The sequence below is a fragment of the Glandiceps talaboti genome, chromosome 20 (assembly GCF_964340395.1).
Source record: "Glandiceps talaboti chromosome 20, keGlaTala1.1, whole genome shotgun sequence".
Taxonomy (NCBI): domain Eukaryota; kingdom Metazoa; phylum Hemichordata; class Enteropneusta; family Spengelidae; genus Glandiceps; species Glandiceps talaboti.
Window position 1 is genome coordinate 8,300,387 of NC_135568.1, and position 18,926 is coordinate 8,319,312.

The following is an 18,926-nucleotide window of genomic DNA, read 5'->3' on the forward strand; positions in this document are numbered from 1 at the left end:
AGACTACTTCACCTTGTCTCACACACTCACCTAGACTACTTCACATTGTCTCACACACTCACCTAGACTACTTCACATTGTCTCACACACACACACACTCACCTAGACTACTTCACCGTATCTCATACACTCACCTAGACTACTTCACCTTGTCTCACACACTCATCTAGACTACTTCACATTGTCTCACACACTCATCTAGACTACTTCACATTGTCTCACACACTCACCTAGACTACTTCACCGTGTCTCATACACTCACCTAGACTACTTCACCGTGTCTCACACACTCATCTAGACTACTTCACATTGTCTCACACACTCACCTAGACTACTTCACCGTATCTCACACTCACCTAGACTACTCCACATTGTCTCACACACTCACCTAGACTACTTCACATTGTCTCACACACTCACCTAGACTACTTCACATTGTCTCACACACTCACCTAGACTACTTCACATTGTCTCACACACTCACCTAGACTACTTCACATTGTCTCACACACACACACACTCACCTAGACTACTTCACCGTATCTCATACACTCACCTAGACTACTTCACCTTGTCTCACACACTCATCTAGACTACTTCACATTGTCTCACACACTCATCTAGACTACTTCACATTGTCTCACACACTCATCTAGACTACTTCACATTGTCTCACACACTCATCTAGACTACTTCACCGTGTCTCACACACTCATCTCGACTACTTCACATTGTCTCACACACTCACCTAGACTACTTCACCGTATCTCACACTCACCTAGACTACTCCACATTGTCTCACACACTCACCTAGACTACTTCACATTGTCTCACACACTCACCTAGACTACTTCACATTGTCTCACACACTCACCTAGACTACTTCACATTGTCTCACACACTCACCTAGACTACTTCACATTGTCTCACACACTCACTTAGACTACTTCACCTTGTCTCACACACTCACCTAGACTACTTCACATTGTCTCCCACACTCACCTAGACTACTTCACATTGTCTCCCACACTCACCTAGACTACTTCACATTGTCTCACACACTCACCTAGACTACTTCACCTTGTCTCACACACTCACCTAGACTACTTCACATTGTTTCACACACTCACTTAGACTACTTCACCTTGTCTCACACACTCACTTAGACTACTTCACATTGTCTCACACACTCACTTAGACTACTTCACATTGTCTCACACACACACTCACCTGGGCTACTTTCACGTTGTCTCTGACATGTAGTAGATCTCTTTCAAGTGGCACATCTTCATCTGAATCTAAGTAGCTTAGCAACCCACTTGGCTGTAAACATAAGATAACAGATTGTAGGATAAGGATTAAAATTTGATTCCGTGAGACAATTGTCTGGCAGAGCTACCACCCATATGGTTCACTGGCTCTGTTTGATACAACAACACAGAAGCCAAAACACAAATGCAAATGCTACACTTTTAAGCCCAAGGTCCAGCCAGGCTAGGTGCCTATGCTACAGAAGTAGATTTGCACATGTGCAACGGAATATGTTTGTTTATGTGGGAGGAGCATTTGGTAAATCAGACCCAGGTAGTTTATCAACATATTAGTGGTTGTTCACACATATTGGTTACATGTAGTTCTTGCCTAATCCAAAGAGTCCCTTGTTATAATTTTTCCAAGTGACAGTTCTGCTACATATTTTTCACAGTGCGTATGATATGATTGATATAACACTAACGCAAAAAACCTGGGATTGAATCACAGGCCATTAAACATCAATGTTTGAATCCCAAGTTCCCATAGTTACTAGTTCTTATTGTGACTAATCTTAAAAATAGACTCATTGCAGTCAGATGGACAGTTATCAAGTATTAAGGTGCTAACTACCAGTAAACCACTAATGACTCTTAACCAGTAGCAACCAATAGCAACGAAGTCTTACTTTCCACTAATCTTCTAAGTAGACACATTGCAGCCAGACGGCCAGTTATCAAACATTAATCGCTAACTGCCAGTAAACCACTAACAACTCTTAACAAGTAGTAACTAGTAGTAACCAACAGTAACCAAGTTTTACTTACCACTAGTCTTCTAAGTACACTCATTGCGGTCGGATGACCAGTTATCGAACATTAAGCGCTAACTACCAGTAAACCACTAACAACTCTTAACCAGTAGTAACTAGGAGTAACCAAGTCTTACTTACCACTAGTCTTCTAAGTAGACTCATTGCAGTCGGATGACCAGTTATCCATAGAGCTACAAGTTGTCTACTAAGTTGTCTGTTTGCCAACATTCTATTGTCTGAACTCTGCGTAAACATAGCAGCGTGTAGATGTCTGGGTAATGCTCCTTCTGCTAAGGCTAAATCTTGCATCTTGGCAGCAATTTCATTGTCTCCTTCCTATATATGGTGAAAATACAACATGATTTCAAACAGTCTCCCCCTAGCATAACATACAGCAGAGTTAAAAAGTAGGTGATGCAGGTTCGAACCCCATCACGGCTGTTTGTTTCTGAGTGACTGAAGTCCTTGGGCAAGATTTGAACCGTGACTGTGCCTCAGTCCACCCAGCTGTATAACTGGGGACCTGGTAGGATAGAGGTTGCAATGTGAATGCTTTAATCCTATGCATTTATAAAGGCTGCAATGGATTGTATGCTCCCCGGGAGTTGAGGAAGTATAAAGGGCCATTGTGCCATTCTGATCCGAGCCAGGGGTAATAATTGTAAAGAGCTTTGAGCACAGAAAAAATCGCTATATAAGAACAAACATTATTATTTTTATTATTATTATATCTCAGTGTCTCATTACAGAAGTTGATGATATTCTCAACATGTCAAAAAATTCTGCTCGCTTTCTTTCAGATCAAATAATTTTTAGGAACTCACACCACTGTTTAACCGCATTTGAGTAACCGATTCACGTACTGCCATGTAATGTTGTAATGTTGGCACCCATTTTTCCTCATGTGGGGCGCCCTCGTATGACCAAAATGACAACTGTGATTACTTGACAATGTGATGATATCCACTCACCTCAATTATAGCTTTCATTACTAATCCTGTACCCTTCACTATCGCCATGGAGGGATGCTGTAATTGGGTAAAAAATGTAACAAAAAAGAAATAAATATATAATAATACGAGTAAGAATTGTTAAAACACTAACCAATAGTTAACCTACATCTTACCTCAAGGAAGAATGCATGTCAAGGGCAAATTTGTTTTGAAAAACAAATCACACCAAATCAACCCTAACTTTGCCATATCAAAACTTTTTCTGGGTGATTGGAAATAATTACAGAAATATGGTTATTCACAATGTTGTTTTTTTAGGAAATTGTCGATATATCATTTTTTGCATGGCCTTAGTATTGATTCAGTGAGTGTGGTGGTGGCCATTTTGAAATACTATATGGATACACATCTTGATCATTTGTTCTCTATTTTCACAAAATTGCACAGAAACAACTCATTTTCCTTCTTGATTTGAACTAAGAATAGACTGGAGTATTCTTAGTATTAGCAAAAGATTTGTGCTTCCGAGGCACTACTATACCAATCAGATTGGTATAAGACAGGAAAGGTAAAGACTCTAGAGGGCAGGCTTCAATGATATTATATCAATGCAATTGGTGAGACAAGAAAGGTAAGGACTCTAGAGGGCAGGCTTCGATGATATTATATCAATGCAATTGGTGTGAGACAAGAAAGGTAAGGACTCTAGAGGGCAGGCTTCAATGATACTAGATCAAATCAAATCTTCATGTGATAAGGTATGGTATCAAACACAGTGATATAGTGAAACTTACCTGGAATAGTTTATAGAGTATTCTTCCATGTTCTGCTGCCATTTCTAGTAGGGTATCAAACTGACTTCCATCTGTAGTTTCACTGTACGGTGCACATAATGCAAATGTAAGGAAATCCAACAGTGCACTGATCACCAATGCTCCGGATCCACGACCCTGGTTAGAGCAAAAATCAACATTATTTGTTGGCTTACTAGCATATACTCGGTGTTCTCCCCACTATAGAAATAGCACAGTGCAAACACCGTCCTTGCCATCTAGGCCACCATGCTTGTCAGGTTTCTACCGTGTTTCAAAAGTGTTCTACCATCCTTGAGCTTTTCTAGTAATCCTCAAATGACGTTGCCAATTTGGTACAAGCTAGCGAGTGTTTAGAAAACTAAAGTGTACAATTTTATTCAGACCATCAAGCTTTCTACTTGTTTTTCTCAAAACTTATCAACGTACAAACTAACTTATACACTCTAACACAAGGGCTACATATGCAAAATTCCGTCATTATCAATCAGTGTCTGCTTGCTCCTCCTTTACAAACCATTTGAACTTTTAAAAAATCCAGGAAAATCTAAGCTTTGTTATCTCATGGGCATAGAAAAATGCTGATATATGGTCCTTGGAAAATTCCAGTAAATTTTACTTACCACATGGACTGTCAACAACTCCAGTAAATTTTACTTACCACATGGACTGTCAACAACTCCAGTAAATTTTACTTACCACATGGACTGTAAACAACTCCAGTAAATTTTCAAGGAATTTCTTAGATGAAAGGAGGGATGATTTGTTGAGTTGTTCTTGTCTTAGTTCATAGTCGTCATGCATAGGCTGGCAAAGACAAAATAACAATGTAATAAATATAAGACAAAAACTGAATGTATAAAACTGAACTGCTAGTTAAAATACTTAACAGTTTGTGAAATGATTTATACACTATTCTTCTCCTTCCCTGAATGGCCAAAAATCATTCCTCCTACCCCCACCCCCACCCCCACCCCCATCATGAATGATGTAATGAATGCATGAATACATCAACAACACTTAATAGATACCCATCACCAAAAGTCAATATTGGGATGTATCTTTTGGCTCTACATTTATTTTAGATTATACCTGAAAACCGTTTTGCTTTTTGTTTCGTTCTGTTTTTTTGTTGTTGCTGTTTTTTTTGTTTTTTTTTGTTTTTTTTTTTTGGGGGGGGGGTGTTTGGCACTAACATAAACTGGTGAACTGAGAGGAAATACGTGGCAGATTTATTTAGCGTAAATCAATACACTAAACTTACAAAAGATGTGGTTTATTAATCTATGAGCACACTTTAATCAAAGTTGTTCATGTGCCAAAACAAAACAGAGCTAGAATGAGAAGAAAAAAAGTTCTTGTGTTAAATTTTTTTAGCACAATACAATAAAGACTGTGAGAGTTATCAAAAGTAGACATACCTGCATTAATGCACATAACATATCAAGAGCTGCATGATTTACACCATCATCATTACGTTTCAATGCTTTCACAACTTTCAGACCAACTTTTTCTCGAAATCTGTAAGGACATTGAATATTAAGACTTTAATACATAACAAATGTTCTCTAGTTTTCATCATGGTAGAAATCTTTACAAAATAACTACTATTCACAAACTCTACAGTAAGTGGTACCTAGGCCATTAGGGGCTAATAATACCAAATTAAACACAGGGTATCAGAACAGATGTATGTCCTCTGTCTAAAGTCCTTATACATGCTGTAATGGAATTTAATACCTGTTTTTATAACACATCTGATTCATTTTCATATAGCCTTCAGTGATTGGCTTAGATCGTATCACATGGTATGGACTACTGACCCATAGTGACCTAAATTTGCATATTGGGGAACTATTTGCATTCTATTTTCCCTAGAGCAATATTCATGTAGTCTTCTTAGGGATTTGCTTTGACTATGGTAACAATATGTGTCTGAGAATGTAATGTGTTATAAAGCATTTATTGCCTTGCCTTATTTGGGCACTAGTCGACATCATATTATCCCCTGAGTTGTTACGTAACAACTATTTTCCATCTTAGGAAACAGTTGTTATGAAACAGCCTTTGGGGTACTAATAGACATCCACTATTGCCCTCATAGCCAGGTAATAAGAGTATAATAGTACCTAATATAAAATCTATTATTACACCAGTATCATAAAATTCATACTTCTTACATTTTACATTCCGATAATATTCTACAAATTCACCTACTTGGGTAATGCAGTGAAGGCTTGAAAACCAGCCTTTGATGCAACTAGTCTTCTGAGAGCATGGAATTGACTTTCTAAATCTGATGGTGAAATTGTTGACTGGTCGCCTGAATACAGAGAAAAAAAAGGTGAAGTGTATACGTTGAGAAAAGATCAAGATCAAGGGTTAACTTTAGTAAAATGGTTGAGATCTGTTTTTCACAAAAGAAAAAATGATAATATCAAGGCTTGTTGTACAACTCTGCATAGAGATCATTTATGTCCGAAGATAAAAAGCCAAATTATTGGTAAATTCAGATTGTAAATTCAATTTATCAAACAACAGTTGAATGCCCAGTTCACATTGGGATTAAAATTTAGGTGTAAAAACAGTTGTCTACGATAGAAAAAAAGTTGGACCTGAACAACAGAGTGATTCTAGCTGATGCTTACAACTCCACTGATAAGATAACAATAATGTGAAAACACAGGATTCAACTATCGAAAAAGTTTGTCCACAACAATAGCACGATCCAATACAATCCCCCATTATCACTCCACTGGTGGAATAACAATGATGTGGATATCTGGGATTAAAGTTTGTATTTAGTATAAATTGTGCAAACATTTGACTTACCCTCATGAGATAGCAGGGCTGCTATAGCGCCATTGATAAGTTTTTCTTTGTTCTCAGCAAAGAAGCCCTACAAATAAGAAGAATGGAATATTAGGTCAAAGCCCTTCAAATAAAGAATGGAATATTAGGTCAAAGGTCAATCACTACTTAGTATTTATCATCTTCTATGTTCCACAAATTCTTGCATGTGAGATATTGAAATCTTAAAACAACAACAACAACAACAACAACAACAACAACAACAACAACAACAACAACAACAACATGATGAGTCCTATGATTGAACACCATCCCTACCTGTACATTACACTCAGAACTGTGTAATCAGACCTTTACTTGCTGAAGCCTCTGGCCTATTTCATTCCGTATGGTGTTACTGCATGTAGGAGTGTTTCCCCCTGTGATATACTTACATCTTATGTTACTGCATGTATGAGTGTGTCCCCCTGTGATATACTTACATCTTGTGTTACTGCATGTATGAGTGTGTCCCCCTGTGATATACTTACATCTTGTGTTACTGCATGTAGGAGTGTGTCCCCCTGTGATATACTTACATCTTGTGTTACTGCATGTAGGAGTGTGTCCCCCTGTGATATACTTACATCTTGTGTTACTGCATGTAGGAGTGTGTCCCCCTGTGATATACTTACATCTTGTGTTACTGCATGTAGGAGTGTGTCCCCCTGTGATATACTTACATCTTGTGTTACTGCATGTAGGAGTGTGTCCCCCTGTGATATACTTACATCTTGTGTTACTGCATGTAGGAGTGTGTCCCCCTGTGATATACTTACATCTTGTGTTACTGCATGTAGGAGTGTGTCCCCCTGTGATATACTTACATCTTATGTTACTGCATGTATGAGTGTGTCCCCCTGTGATATACTTACATCTTGTGTTACTGCATGTAGGAGTGTGTCCCCCTGTGATATACTTACATCTTGTGTTACTGCATGTAGGAGTCCACTATAAGATACATTGTTGTTAAATCTATATACAGCTTCGGAAAAATTACCATCTGGAAATAAACAAAGCCAGTAATAAATATCAACATAATGAACGATTTCTTCATTGTAGATAGATAAATAGTGAAGAAGGAAAATTTATGCAACTGGTTATACACCTGTATAGCACTGCAAGTTCTGCAGAAAAACGCAAATGAATTTTTCAAAATCTGTTTTGTTGCTGCTACTGTAGTCCCAGTAGAAGACAATATGTTGGGTCCCTCGGTGTTATTTTGCACACGTTCATGATCATGACCAATTATCACAAACGGTGTTTGCACGAAAATGAAGTTCAGCCATTGCAATGAACCAAATCCTTCCTTCCGAAATGAAGGAATTTTGCTTCCTGAGCGTAAGTGATATTTTGAGACTATCCCTTGTTGCATGTATAATACACTAATACTCTATCACTACATGAATATCTGGACTTGAAGTACATCTAATCAACACTCAAAGTGTACAGCGTGATATCTTACTTGGAGGCACAGCTAAAAATCTCAAGTGTTGACTTTCAACCTCTTCATCAACTGGTATGTACATTGGTGCAAATCTCTGACCACGGTTGGTCTTTGTCATCTTAACACACACATCTCTGTTACCACTGGCTCTAACACCATCCAGTAGAGTTGCTAACAATGAATCTCTGAAAAGAACAAGTTCAATTTTCTGTTACAGACGTGGCACATGAAACCTGAATGCTTACAGGAGACTTTGTCTTAGCTTGCAAATGACATTAAACAATGCAAATATTTTTGTAGAAATTACCATAAACTGATAAGACATAGTAGTGATGCAAATGTGTTTGTCAACACTTGCATGCAGGAACTATTATAGAGGTGATAGGTTATTGAATATACTAACATATCTATAGGCATGCATGAACAACCCACGGCCATACATCATCTCAATAGCATGCCAAGTCTATGAAAATGACTTTAGCTAGACGTTTGGTTGTTTATCGCATCAGATGAAAGCCTGAAGGTCTAGCAGCAACACTACTGTACGACACAAAGACAGAAATCTTTGATGACAGACTAACCTGTCTGTTGACATGTAAGCTCTCTCATAGTTCTTGACAAACTCCACTGTAAACATTTGAGGATTCTCTTGATTTCTGACAATAGAAAACACCTGCAACAACAATCAAATAAGATTTTCATACAATTTTGTGAACACCTCTGAAAAAAAGAGCACAAAATTAGAGTGCAAATGCCCATAGCATGTATATATACCGATGCAAGTAATCACTGGTACATATGCAAACACATCACTGGTATGTATATATATAAGCCAATGTACGTAGTCACTGGAACATCTGCACATATGATGATGCAAGTACTCACTGGAGTGTATGTGCACACAAACTGATGATGTAATCACTGGTACCTAATATACTTTAATTACCTGTACAGTCCTTGCTTATCAACATTGTAAATTTGCATATTCAACTTGTGTTTTGGTGCTGTGGCCTATCAACATCATATACATAAAGACTCTGGAAATTGGGGCTTCGGTTTACTAAGATAGACACAAACTAAAACTATTGTTGTTCACTGTGGTAAATTTCACAAGTGGGTGATGGTGGTTCCTCTGTTGTGTGATGCTAATCACCCTGTGATCAAGATACTGTAAACATTGGAAGTCCCAAAACAGTACACTGCAAGTTTATGGAACTCTAAATAAACTAGTTTTCAGAGATGCTCTCTACTGAGACTATAATTAAACCAACATCCATTCAATAACATGTTGCGAAAATAGTTTAAGTTTGTGTCTATCCTCGGAGGTCTATCTTAGTAAACTGAAGCCTTGATTTCCAGAGTAGTACACACAGCAGTGGTGATAATGTATTGGATCAAATACTTACATCACAAAGTGGTTTCACAGTAACCACAGCGTAACTAGCAGGGTCACGTTCTACAATACATGTTTCTGTCAATGCTAATATACGTTTTACTGGTTCTTGATGTCTAGGACTGAGTTTCTGAACGCTAAATTCTGCTAGTGAAGTCAGACTTTCATCATTGCTGTAATAAAATAAACAGATAATAAAGTTCAAAGTTAAACCACCTTTGTAATAAGCCTTTCCAAAATTTGCCACGGTGGCGCTCTACTTCCTGTCTGTGTACTTTGGAGGTATACATGGTATAGGTTACTCAGATAATCAAAGAGCGCTACTGCTTTTCTCGATGTCTGAACAATACAAAAAACATCCCTGATTTACACTTCTACAGAATACCAAGGGACAATGTTCTTAAGAAATGGTACTGAGGTGATGATACCCCCAAGTTGAGTGAGGGCGCTGTATATTCTCAATTTCCTGTTTGTAGTCTGGAATAGCCAATTCATTTGGTCTAAACATATTGCTCTGCCTGATTACTAACGTTTATTGCCTAATGAATTCCCCAGAGATTACAAAGTTAACTTACTCCTATTTTCTGTCTACATATTGGACTAATTACTGATTCAACAGACTTACCCATATTTTCTAATTTTTCTAAGTGCAAACTGTTCAAATGCAATTGAATCTTTCCTGTTTTCTCTCTACATATTGGGCTGGTTACTGATTGAACGCATACTTACCCATATTTTCCCATTCTTCTAAGTGCAAACTGTTCAAACGTAATCGGATCTTTCCTGATTTTCAGTGAAACACCAATATAACACCCTGAATGCTCTATTGCACTCTTGATCAGGTCATCTCGCTGTTCACAGGCAAATAAATGCTATAAAAAAAACCAGAAAAACATCAATCAGTGATATGAAGCACCACTGATAATAGTTTCTTTCAAACAAACTGAGTTCAATATTATTGCATACACAGGTGGTGGTCAACCATTAAGATGTAGTAAGCACTTTGGACATAACCAAAAAATTTTTGCAAATTTTTTGTTCAACCAAAGTCATACCCATTCGCACTTAAAATCAAGAAAAAAATGAAGGGTTGCTGCATAAATTGTTGTAACAGAGCTCAAAATGATATCAAAAGTCAGCCATTTTGGATTCCAAAATGGCTGCTGAGTAATGTCTTAATTAACTCTATGGGAAAATAGAAGCATGTCGATAAGCTTGAAAAACAGACAATGACACCTAAAAATATTTGAAATATTCACCAAAAAGGATAGTTACTAGGGATTATTAACTTAGGAGTATTATATACGAGAATCACATTTAGTCAGTAAGGCATGAATGCCATGGCTTACAGACTAGCCACTGCTGTAACCACAATGTTATTGTTTTCTTACAAGTTATTGTTTACTTACAAGTCTATTGAATCCACCATGAATAATAGCAAAACCACCTGGATAGTCTGACACCTGGAAAAGAAACAAATACAACTAAAAGTCATATCATTTTGTCTTCAACACTGGAACAACTCTGACATGTTTATTTTAACACATGCACACATGAACATGGGGGAGGGGATCAGCCATTTCTCTTCATTTGAAAATATTTTTATGACTTTGTCATTCAAAGATTACTAAAGCTCAAGGATGGTAGAACACTTTTGAAGCAAGGTAGAAACCTGCCAAACATGGCAGCCTAGATGCCAAGGACAGTGTTTTCACCATGCTTTCTCTAAAGTGGGGAGAACACAGCACAGTAGAAACCTGCCAAGCATGGCGGCCTAGATGGCAAGGACAATGTTTGCACCATGCTTTCTCTAAAGTAGGGAGAACACAGCACAAATGTAGAGATTGCCATCACCTTCTTGTATACAAATATTAACTTACAATAATTCTAGTTAGTGTTTATCTTGGTTTGACGATAGCTTGACTGCCGCTGTAGTAACTTACCGATGTAAATCCTTCTATATCTTTGTATTCATATCGACATAGTATTCTGTTGGTGCCTGGATCTTTCTGGTTTATTGACGACGGTGTGATCTCTAGAACGATGGGAATACGTTTCTCACTCCAGTGGTGTTTATAGCTATTGAATCTCTGCAAGTATTTCAAAACAATCATTTTAAATGAATATAAACAGTTGGTTTCCTGGATCAAAAAAGATGCGCTGAGTGCGACAACATCACTGTATGGTAATTTTCATACTTGTTTTGTCCTCACTCGTAAAAAATGACTTCATTAACAGTAAACTCGCAACTCATTCACTTCGCTCAAATAACAAAAGTCTACTTCATGTACCCTGTTGTAATACTAAGTCAAACGCTGACCGTGCGTTCTTGCGAGCAGCACCAGTTTACATTACGAAATTACAGAACAACAGATTTATCTTTGATGTGTGGGTGATTTTAAAGAATAAAGACTAAATATCTCTGGAGTGGCTAGCTTTGGAGGATGAAGAACTCACCTTCTCTGACCCCTTTCTGTACTCAGCAAATTCTGTGTAAAAATGCTGCAAAAGAAACAAACATCATTTTAGACTCAGTTGTATTGATTATATCAAGATTCTACTGACATCATTCAATTCCTTTGAAACACATAATAATGATAATAAATGTAACTTGGTAACCTAGAAAGTGTAACTATGGTAACCTAGAAAGTGTATAAACTATCCAGAATCACCTATAGATGAATTTACATAGTTTTTGTTTACTTTCACACACACACACACACACACACACACACATACACACACACACACACACACACACACACACACACACACACACACACACACACACACACACACACACACACACACACACACACACACACAAAACAAGAATGAATACCAGTGTTGTTATTGTTTACCAGTAAAGTTAACTAACGATTTCATCATACAATCATTAGCTAATTACATCACTACGTTGATGACATCTGAGTGATTTGGACGAAAGCTAGAGTTGCTTCAAAAACTTGATTCCAATTAGGTAACTTCGGTGTTAATAATTTTATCATAGATATTAAACAACAGTAATAAATGGTTATAATTGCTGGCTTTTTGTGTACATCACTTAGATTTATTTTTGTTGTTATTGTGTAACTTGTACCCCAAATTTGCATGTATGTCTTGTGTTTAGTTTCTTCACCAACAATGACTTATATTAAACTTTTTGTGGAATGTCGACATCAAATTCATTTTTCAGTTGAATGGTTTCTTTATTTACGCACCAACACTCATTTTTACTTACCAGTGCTTCTGTTAGGACATCTGACCGATGTTCGGTTGAAAATCTCATTGTCTCATTTTTCTTGCCTTTTTTGAACGTGATGATAAATTCTGTATTGGTTTGAGCTTTGATGTTTGGCGAGATGTTGCAGAATTCAGAATATCTCCACTGTTACAAGAAAACAATACAATATCTACATTGTAACAATATTCAAAATATCTACATTGTAACAAGAATACCACATTCAGAATATCTACATTGTAACAAGAATACCACATTCCGAATATCTACATTGTAACAAGAATACCACATTCAGAATATCTACATTGTAACAAGAATACCACATTCAGAATATCTACATTGTAACAAGAATACCACATTCAGAATATCTACATTGTAACAAGAATACCACATTCAGGATATCTACATTGTAACAAGAATATCACATTCAGAATATCTACATTGTAACAAGGATACCACATTCAGAATATCTACATTATAACAAGAATACCACATTCAGAATATCTACATTGTAACAAGAATACCACATTCAGAATATCTACATTGTAACAAGAATACCACATTCAGAATATCTACATTGTAACAAGAATATCACATTCAGAATATCTACATTGTAACAAGAATACCACATTCAGAATATCTACATTGTAACAAGAATACCACATTCAGAATATCTACATTGTAACAAGAATACCACATTCAGAATATCTACATTGTAACAAGAATACCACATTCAGAATATCTACATTGTAACAAGAATACCACATTCAGAATATCTACATTGTAACAAGAATACCACATTCAGAATATCTACATTGTAACAAGAATACCACATTCAGAATATCTACATTGTAACAAGAATACCACATTCAAAATATCTACATTGTAACAAGAATACCACATTCAGAATATCTACATTGTAACAAGAATACCACATTCAGAATATCTACATTGTAACAAGAATACCACATTCTAAATATCTACATTGGAACAAGAATACCACATTCAAAATATCTACATTGTAACAAGAATACCACATTCTAAATATCTACATTGGAACAAGAATACCACATTCAAAATATCTACATTGTAACAAGAATACCACATTCAAAATATCTACATTGTAACAAGAATACCACATTCAAAATATCTACATTGTAACAAGAATATCACATTCAAAATATCTACATTGTAACAAGAATACCACATTCAAAATATCTACATTGTAACAAGAATATCACATTCAAAATATCTACATTGTAACAAGAATACCACATTCAAAATATCTACATTGTAACAAGAATATCACATTCAAAATATCTACATTGTAACAAGAATACCACCTTCAAAATATCTACATTGTAACAAGAATACCACATTCAGAATATCTACATTGTAACAAGAATATCACATTCAAAATATCTACATTGTAACAAGAATACCACATTCAAAATATCTACATTGTAACAAGAATACCACATTCAGAATATCTCAGATGTAGCAAGAAAATATCACAATGTTCTGAATAATTGTATGATGTATACGTTAATGGAAATGCTTGTGGACTTGCAAAAGATAAAACCAATTCTAAACAACTGCAAGTCCAGTGGGATAGATTAATAATTACTTCATTATTAACTTCATACCTGGATGATTGAGAAATTCTGAGACATATTATAAACCAATAGTTCAATAAAATGGCTTTGTATCCTTTTAAGAACACATATTTTTTTATAGAAGTTTAAAACTGACCTGATTCGTGACTTCTAAACTGCCTGGGTTATATGTAGTGATTCCTTTCGTTCCAATAGAAAAAATTCTCTTGTATCTGTAAAGGGCAAGATACACGAGGTAACTTGGTGAGAAATTCCTCACATACGATAAGGCTAGGCTAGTATGACTGAGTAGTGTACACTGGCCAATTCACTGAGCAATGCGAGAAGCAACGAGCAACAATTTGCAGAAAATGTAACACGCTGGACTCCTTGTGACGCATCTGGCAATGTCACAAGGCCCTGCATATGTGTGTACATGGAGCAATTACAATACCCGTCTACATAGCGTGTACAAATTTAACCCGTTATAAACAGGAAAAGTACACAAATGAATTGGATTAATAGCATTTAGCACAGCTGTGCTAGAAACACAGAGACATTTCCTTCAAGCAGAGACAATGTAGGTAAAGACAACAAGATAACTGACACAAAGTGGGTGCCTCTGATGTAGGTTGAGGGGCCTCTTTTATGACTTTGTTTATATGTCATGTTCTAAAACAAACCACAGACAAGAATATTCTTGTCTGTGAACAAACTCACAGTGTGGACTGTTCTTGGACTTTTTCAATATTAAGGAGTCAATGCTGATGCATTTACTTCTGTAATATTATAACACTACCGTTGTCCTGACGTTATGTACAGTTGTATTTTATCTGTAAGAGTACTTTTTGGGAGAGAATCTTCCTGACGTACTGAAGTTTATATTCATCTACAACAGACTAAAGTTAGTGTCAGGGTAGTCCTGCTTGCAGACAGAATAAATCATCCCTTCGTTCTCTGTCTGCAAGCAGGACAAGTGAAACAATGCCTGTATGCAGAACTAGTGACAGAGTAGACTTTCAATGTTAAGGAGTTTTCAAGTTGACGGGCTAGTACCAGCTGATGTATTTTGACTTTGACATAACAATTTAATATATAAACAGCAAGTCACATTGTGAATTTTACTTGCAGAAACAGGAAGTGGTAGGTATGTCCCTAATCTCAACAGTGACTTTACAAAAGTTTACTGATTACATAAGCTTGTGCAAAGACCACCATAGCACATACCATTTCTCAGTAGGGTTGGTCTGTGAATTTTGAAATGTTGCATCTTAATTTTTGTGAAAACGAAAATGAGTGGTATATATTTTTGATCATGGATTGTTTAGTCTATCACAATATAATTGGCAAGAAACAGCATGAATACTCAGATACAGGTATATTTGTTATCTGTCTGACAGAACACACAGCCAAAATGGAATGAGCAATGGAAGGGGGGGGGGGGAAGTCGTCTATACTATTATAAACTGAGGCCTGTACGCAGCACAAATGTGTAGGTTTTACATTCTTCTATGATCCAATCATTCCTGTCCATGGTTCAAGTCTGTGACTAACAATTGTACAGTTTGCCACTGACAATGTCACACAGTCACGATGTTTTCACCAGAATTGGTGATTGAAATAAAATTTGACAATGCAAGTTTATAGAAAGTATGGTTGTTTATATATTTGTCGGCATAAAAATCAATTCATTGGGAGCAATTCAAAGCAAATAGAAAAAAGAAAGAAAAAAAAGTGACAGCAAATTGGAACCCAAAATTTTGTTAAGAGAATCAACCGTTTGAGCACTGATGGGTCCCTGAGACTCGAAGCTGTTCAACTCTAACTTGAACCATAGGACGTCACCAGCATAGAGTTTTTTCTTATAACTTACTTTCCTCTCCATGAATGTTTAGTTGTAAAATAACAACTAATGTCTTGGTTGTCTTTAATAGCTGTACGATTCTCCATTTTGATACTACCAGCTCACTTCACATCTACAACAAGGAAACAAGTTTACTGTGGTTAATGCTTAATACTTAAACACAGAGTTGAGGTAATGGCCCAAAGTAACTAAGAACAGAGAATCTTGGCAAGAGTTGAGATACATGTATATATGTGTGTGTGTGTGTGTGTGTGTGTGTTTGTGTGTGTGTGTGTAATATAATATATATATATATATATATATATATATATATATATATATATATATATATATATATAGATAGATAGATAGATAGATAGATAGATAGATAGACAGACAGATAAATAGATAGATAGATAGATAGATAGATAGATAGATAGATAGACTAAGCAGTTTCATTTGAACATATAGAACACACAGTAAAGACTGGACATCAGTGTGGACTAGACACAAACAAGTACATACATACATACATACATACATACATACATACATACACACACACACACACACACACACACACACACACACACACACACACACACACACACACACACACACACACACACACACACACACACACACACATACATACATACATACATACATACATACATACATACATACATACATACATACATACATACATACATACATACATACATACATACATACATACATACATACATACATACATACATTACATACATACATTTCACGAAATTACAGCGTAAACTGATATGTATCTTGCGTTGTATCGCTTCTAGTCCTGCTGGCAGAAGAAGTACGGAAACTGATCTAACATGGTCCCTCAACAAGGAAAGAAGGAGACGGAAAGGGACATTGTCAGAATCGAGTCCCGACTTACTCCGTCTGCACGTAGGACTAAAACAGCTATCATTGTATCATACACAAACGTAATCGTGAGTCGCTATAGTGTTGATTTATATAAATATATAAACGGGTGAAATATACGGCTAATCTGGTCTCTAATCTACTCATTTCGCTTCTGACACTGTGCATTTCTCCCAATTTTGTTTGCGAAATGCGAAAAACGGGACGAGGTGCCGAAATGACTTGAGTTAGCGTGTGAATTGTCCGGTCCCTCCCCCTTCTGAGCTAACTATGTAATCTACGTGTAAACTCATAATCATCTACACTTCGACATCAACCGATCTCGATCTCAAAATAGTTATCTTCAATGACACTGGGGAAAATATGTATGGAGCCGTCATAACTGACAGAATGTTTAAAACGGTATCAATCATACCTATATAGGTGACAGGAAGTAGCTGAGAAAACGTTCGGCAAACAGAAAGTTCACTCCTTCGTCGCCATTTTGAATAAGAGTCATGTGCTAATTTTCACTCCCTAGGTAAGTGGTACATGATAAGTAAAAAACTTCTGTTATGTTATGGCGAGTCAAAATCCTGGTGTACCGTCAACATTCAGATATCTACTCAGCTACTCTTACATCAAAATATACAATATACGGAAAAATACCGTTATCAGAATTTTAACGCTTCCTTCAAAATAGGCAGCCATATTAATAGTAGTACTCTAGGTAGGTTGTCTTCCCTGCGCTGAGGATGAAGAGCGCCTCTCTCTATATCTCGATCGCTCGCAAGTGAAATTTACAGAGAAATTTATTCAACTTCCGTTCGTATTCTCAGGGCATTGCAGGAAATTGATTCAATTAACTTTGATAACAATGTTGCTTGTTGTCCAAGTTCTTGCATTAATAATATTTCGGAACTTAAAAAAAAATTATCCTCTTTATAATTATAAAAACTCTTAGTGACCGCGCCAACAGTCAGTTTCTCCGACGGGAGGGGGATTTGTTGGTTGATCTTTCAATTGGGCCGACGAAAATTAAAGTCACTGACCCCAACCCCCTCTCTGTAAAACCGTAAACAGGCTGACCCATCCATCCCCATCCTCAGGCCGAAGAAACTGACAGGTCCCTTAGGCTAGTACTAGTCAGTATAAACCAAAGTTTGCTGAAACCCGCACAATCTAAAAAGTTGCCCATGAACAACGTTCAGCGAGTGGATGTATGTTTAGAATTTCACTTTCAAGATGGGAAGAATTCTGATTCTTTATTAATATACTTATTGTCAGGTAACTGGTTTAGATCGTAACTTTTTTTTCGAGTAAATTAAGTACTTTGGGCATACTACTGCTGTCACCAGTTCCACATCCCACTACCGTGCCACCATTGTTTAGGATTTCTCTCTAGGGTTTGTAGAGTAGGCCACCTAATATGTCGGTTACAGTCACAGTGTTCCTGTCATTATTGTCTTGAATTTTCTAATGAATCATATATACTTACAGCTTGTTTTGACAAAATAAAGATGTTGATAGATTAGTAGTATTGGTTGCAATGTTAGTCCCAAAGTTTACTACACTTGTGGAAGCGTACAGTAAATTACTTGAAGATTGTATGATGAAGGTGAATACTGATATGTAGTTTATACATTTGCCTGAATGAACAGAGAACTTTTTACAAGTTCCTTGACTAAATCAATTCCTTGTAAATACCTGTAAAACTATGAAAGAATGCAATGTTCGAAGCCCAGGGTTCAAAGTAAAATGACTTACTATCTTACCAGCCATATCACTCAAACATACATGTGACTAGTATTTCCAGACAAGGTAACCACTATG

At 36.6% G+C, this 18,926-nt stretch overlaps 1 protein-coding gene across 1 annotated transcript in view; it reads right to left on the reverse strand.

Moving 5' to 3' along the window:
* Window positions 1-17,594, reverse strand: part of LOC144451078 (dnaJ homolog subfamily C member 13-like) — a 64,512-nt gene extending 46,918 nt beyond the window's left edge. Inside the window, exons 1-20 of the mRNA XM_078141853.1 lie at window positions 17,530-17,594; window positions 16,230-16,332; window positions 14,514-14,589; window positions 12,762-12,908; window positions 11,978-12,022; window positions 11,464-11,610; window positions 10,930-10,983; window positions 10,250-10,392; window positions 9,534-9,693; window positions 8,709-8,800; window positions 8,146-8,312; window positions 7,604-7,683; window positions 6,663-6,729; window positions 6,048-6,153; window positions 5,252-5,351; window positions 4,530-4,637; window positions 3,813-3,968; window positions 3,037-3,093; window positions 2,204-2,401; window positions 1,231-1,323 (exon numbers count right to left, since the gene is read on the reverse strand). Of these exons, the coding sequence (XP_077997979.1) occupies window positions 1,231-1,323; window positions 2,204-2,401; window positions 3,037-3,093; window positions 3,813-3,968; window positions 4,530-4,637; window positions 5,252-5,351; window positions 6,048-6,153; window positions 6,663-6,729; window positions 7,604-7,683; window positions 8,146-8,312; window positions 8,709-8,800; window positions 9,534-9,693; window positions 10,250-10,392; window positions 10,930-10,983; window positions 11,464-11,610; window positions 11,978-12,022; window positions 12,762-12,908; window positions 14,514-14,589; window positions 16,230-16,306 (2,073 nt within the window). The 5' untranslated portion in view covers window positions 16,307-16,332; window positions 17,530-17,594. The remainder of the gene's footprint in view (window positions 1-1,230; window positions 1,324-2,203; window positions 2,402-3,036; window positions 3,094-3,812; window positions 3,969-4,529; window positions 4,638-5,251; window positions 5,352-6,047; window positions 6,154-6,662; window positions 6,730-7,603; window positions 7,684-8,145; window positions 8,313-8,708; window positions 8,801-9,533; window positions 9,694-10,249; window positions 10,393-10,929; window positions 10,984-11,463; window positions 11,611-11,977; window positions 12,023-12,761; window positions 12,909-14,513; window positions 14,590-16,229; window positions 16,333-17,529) is intronic.
* Between the last annotated feature and the right edge of the window lie 1,332 nt (window positions 17,595-18,926).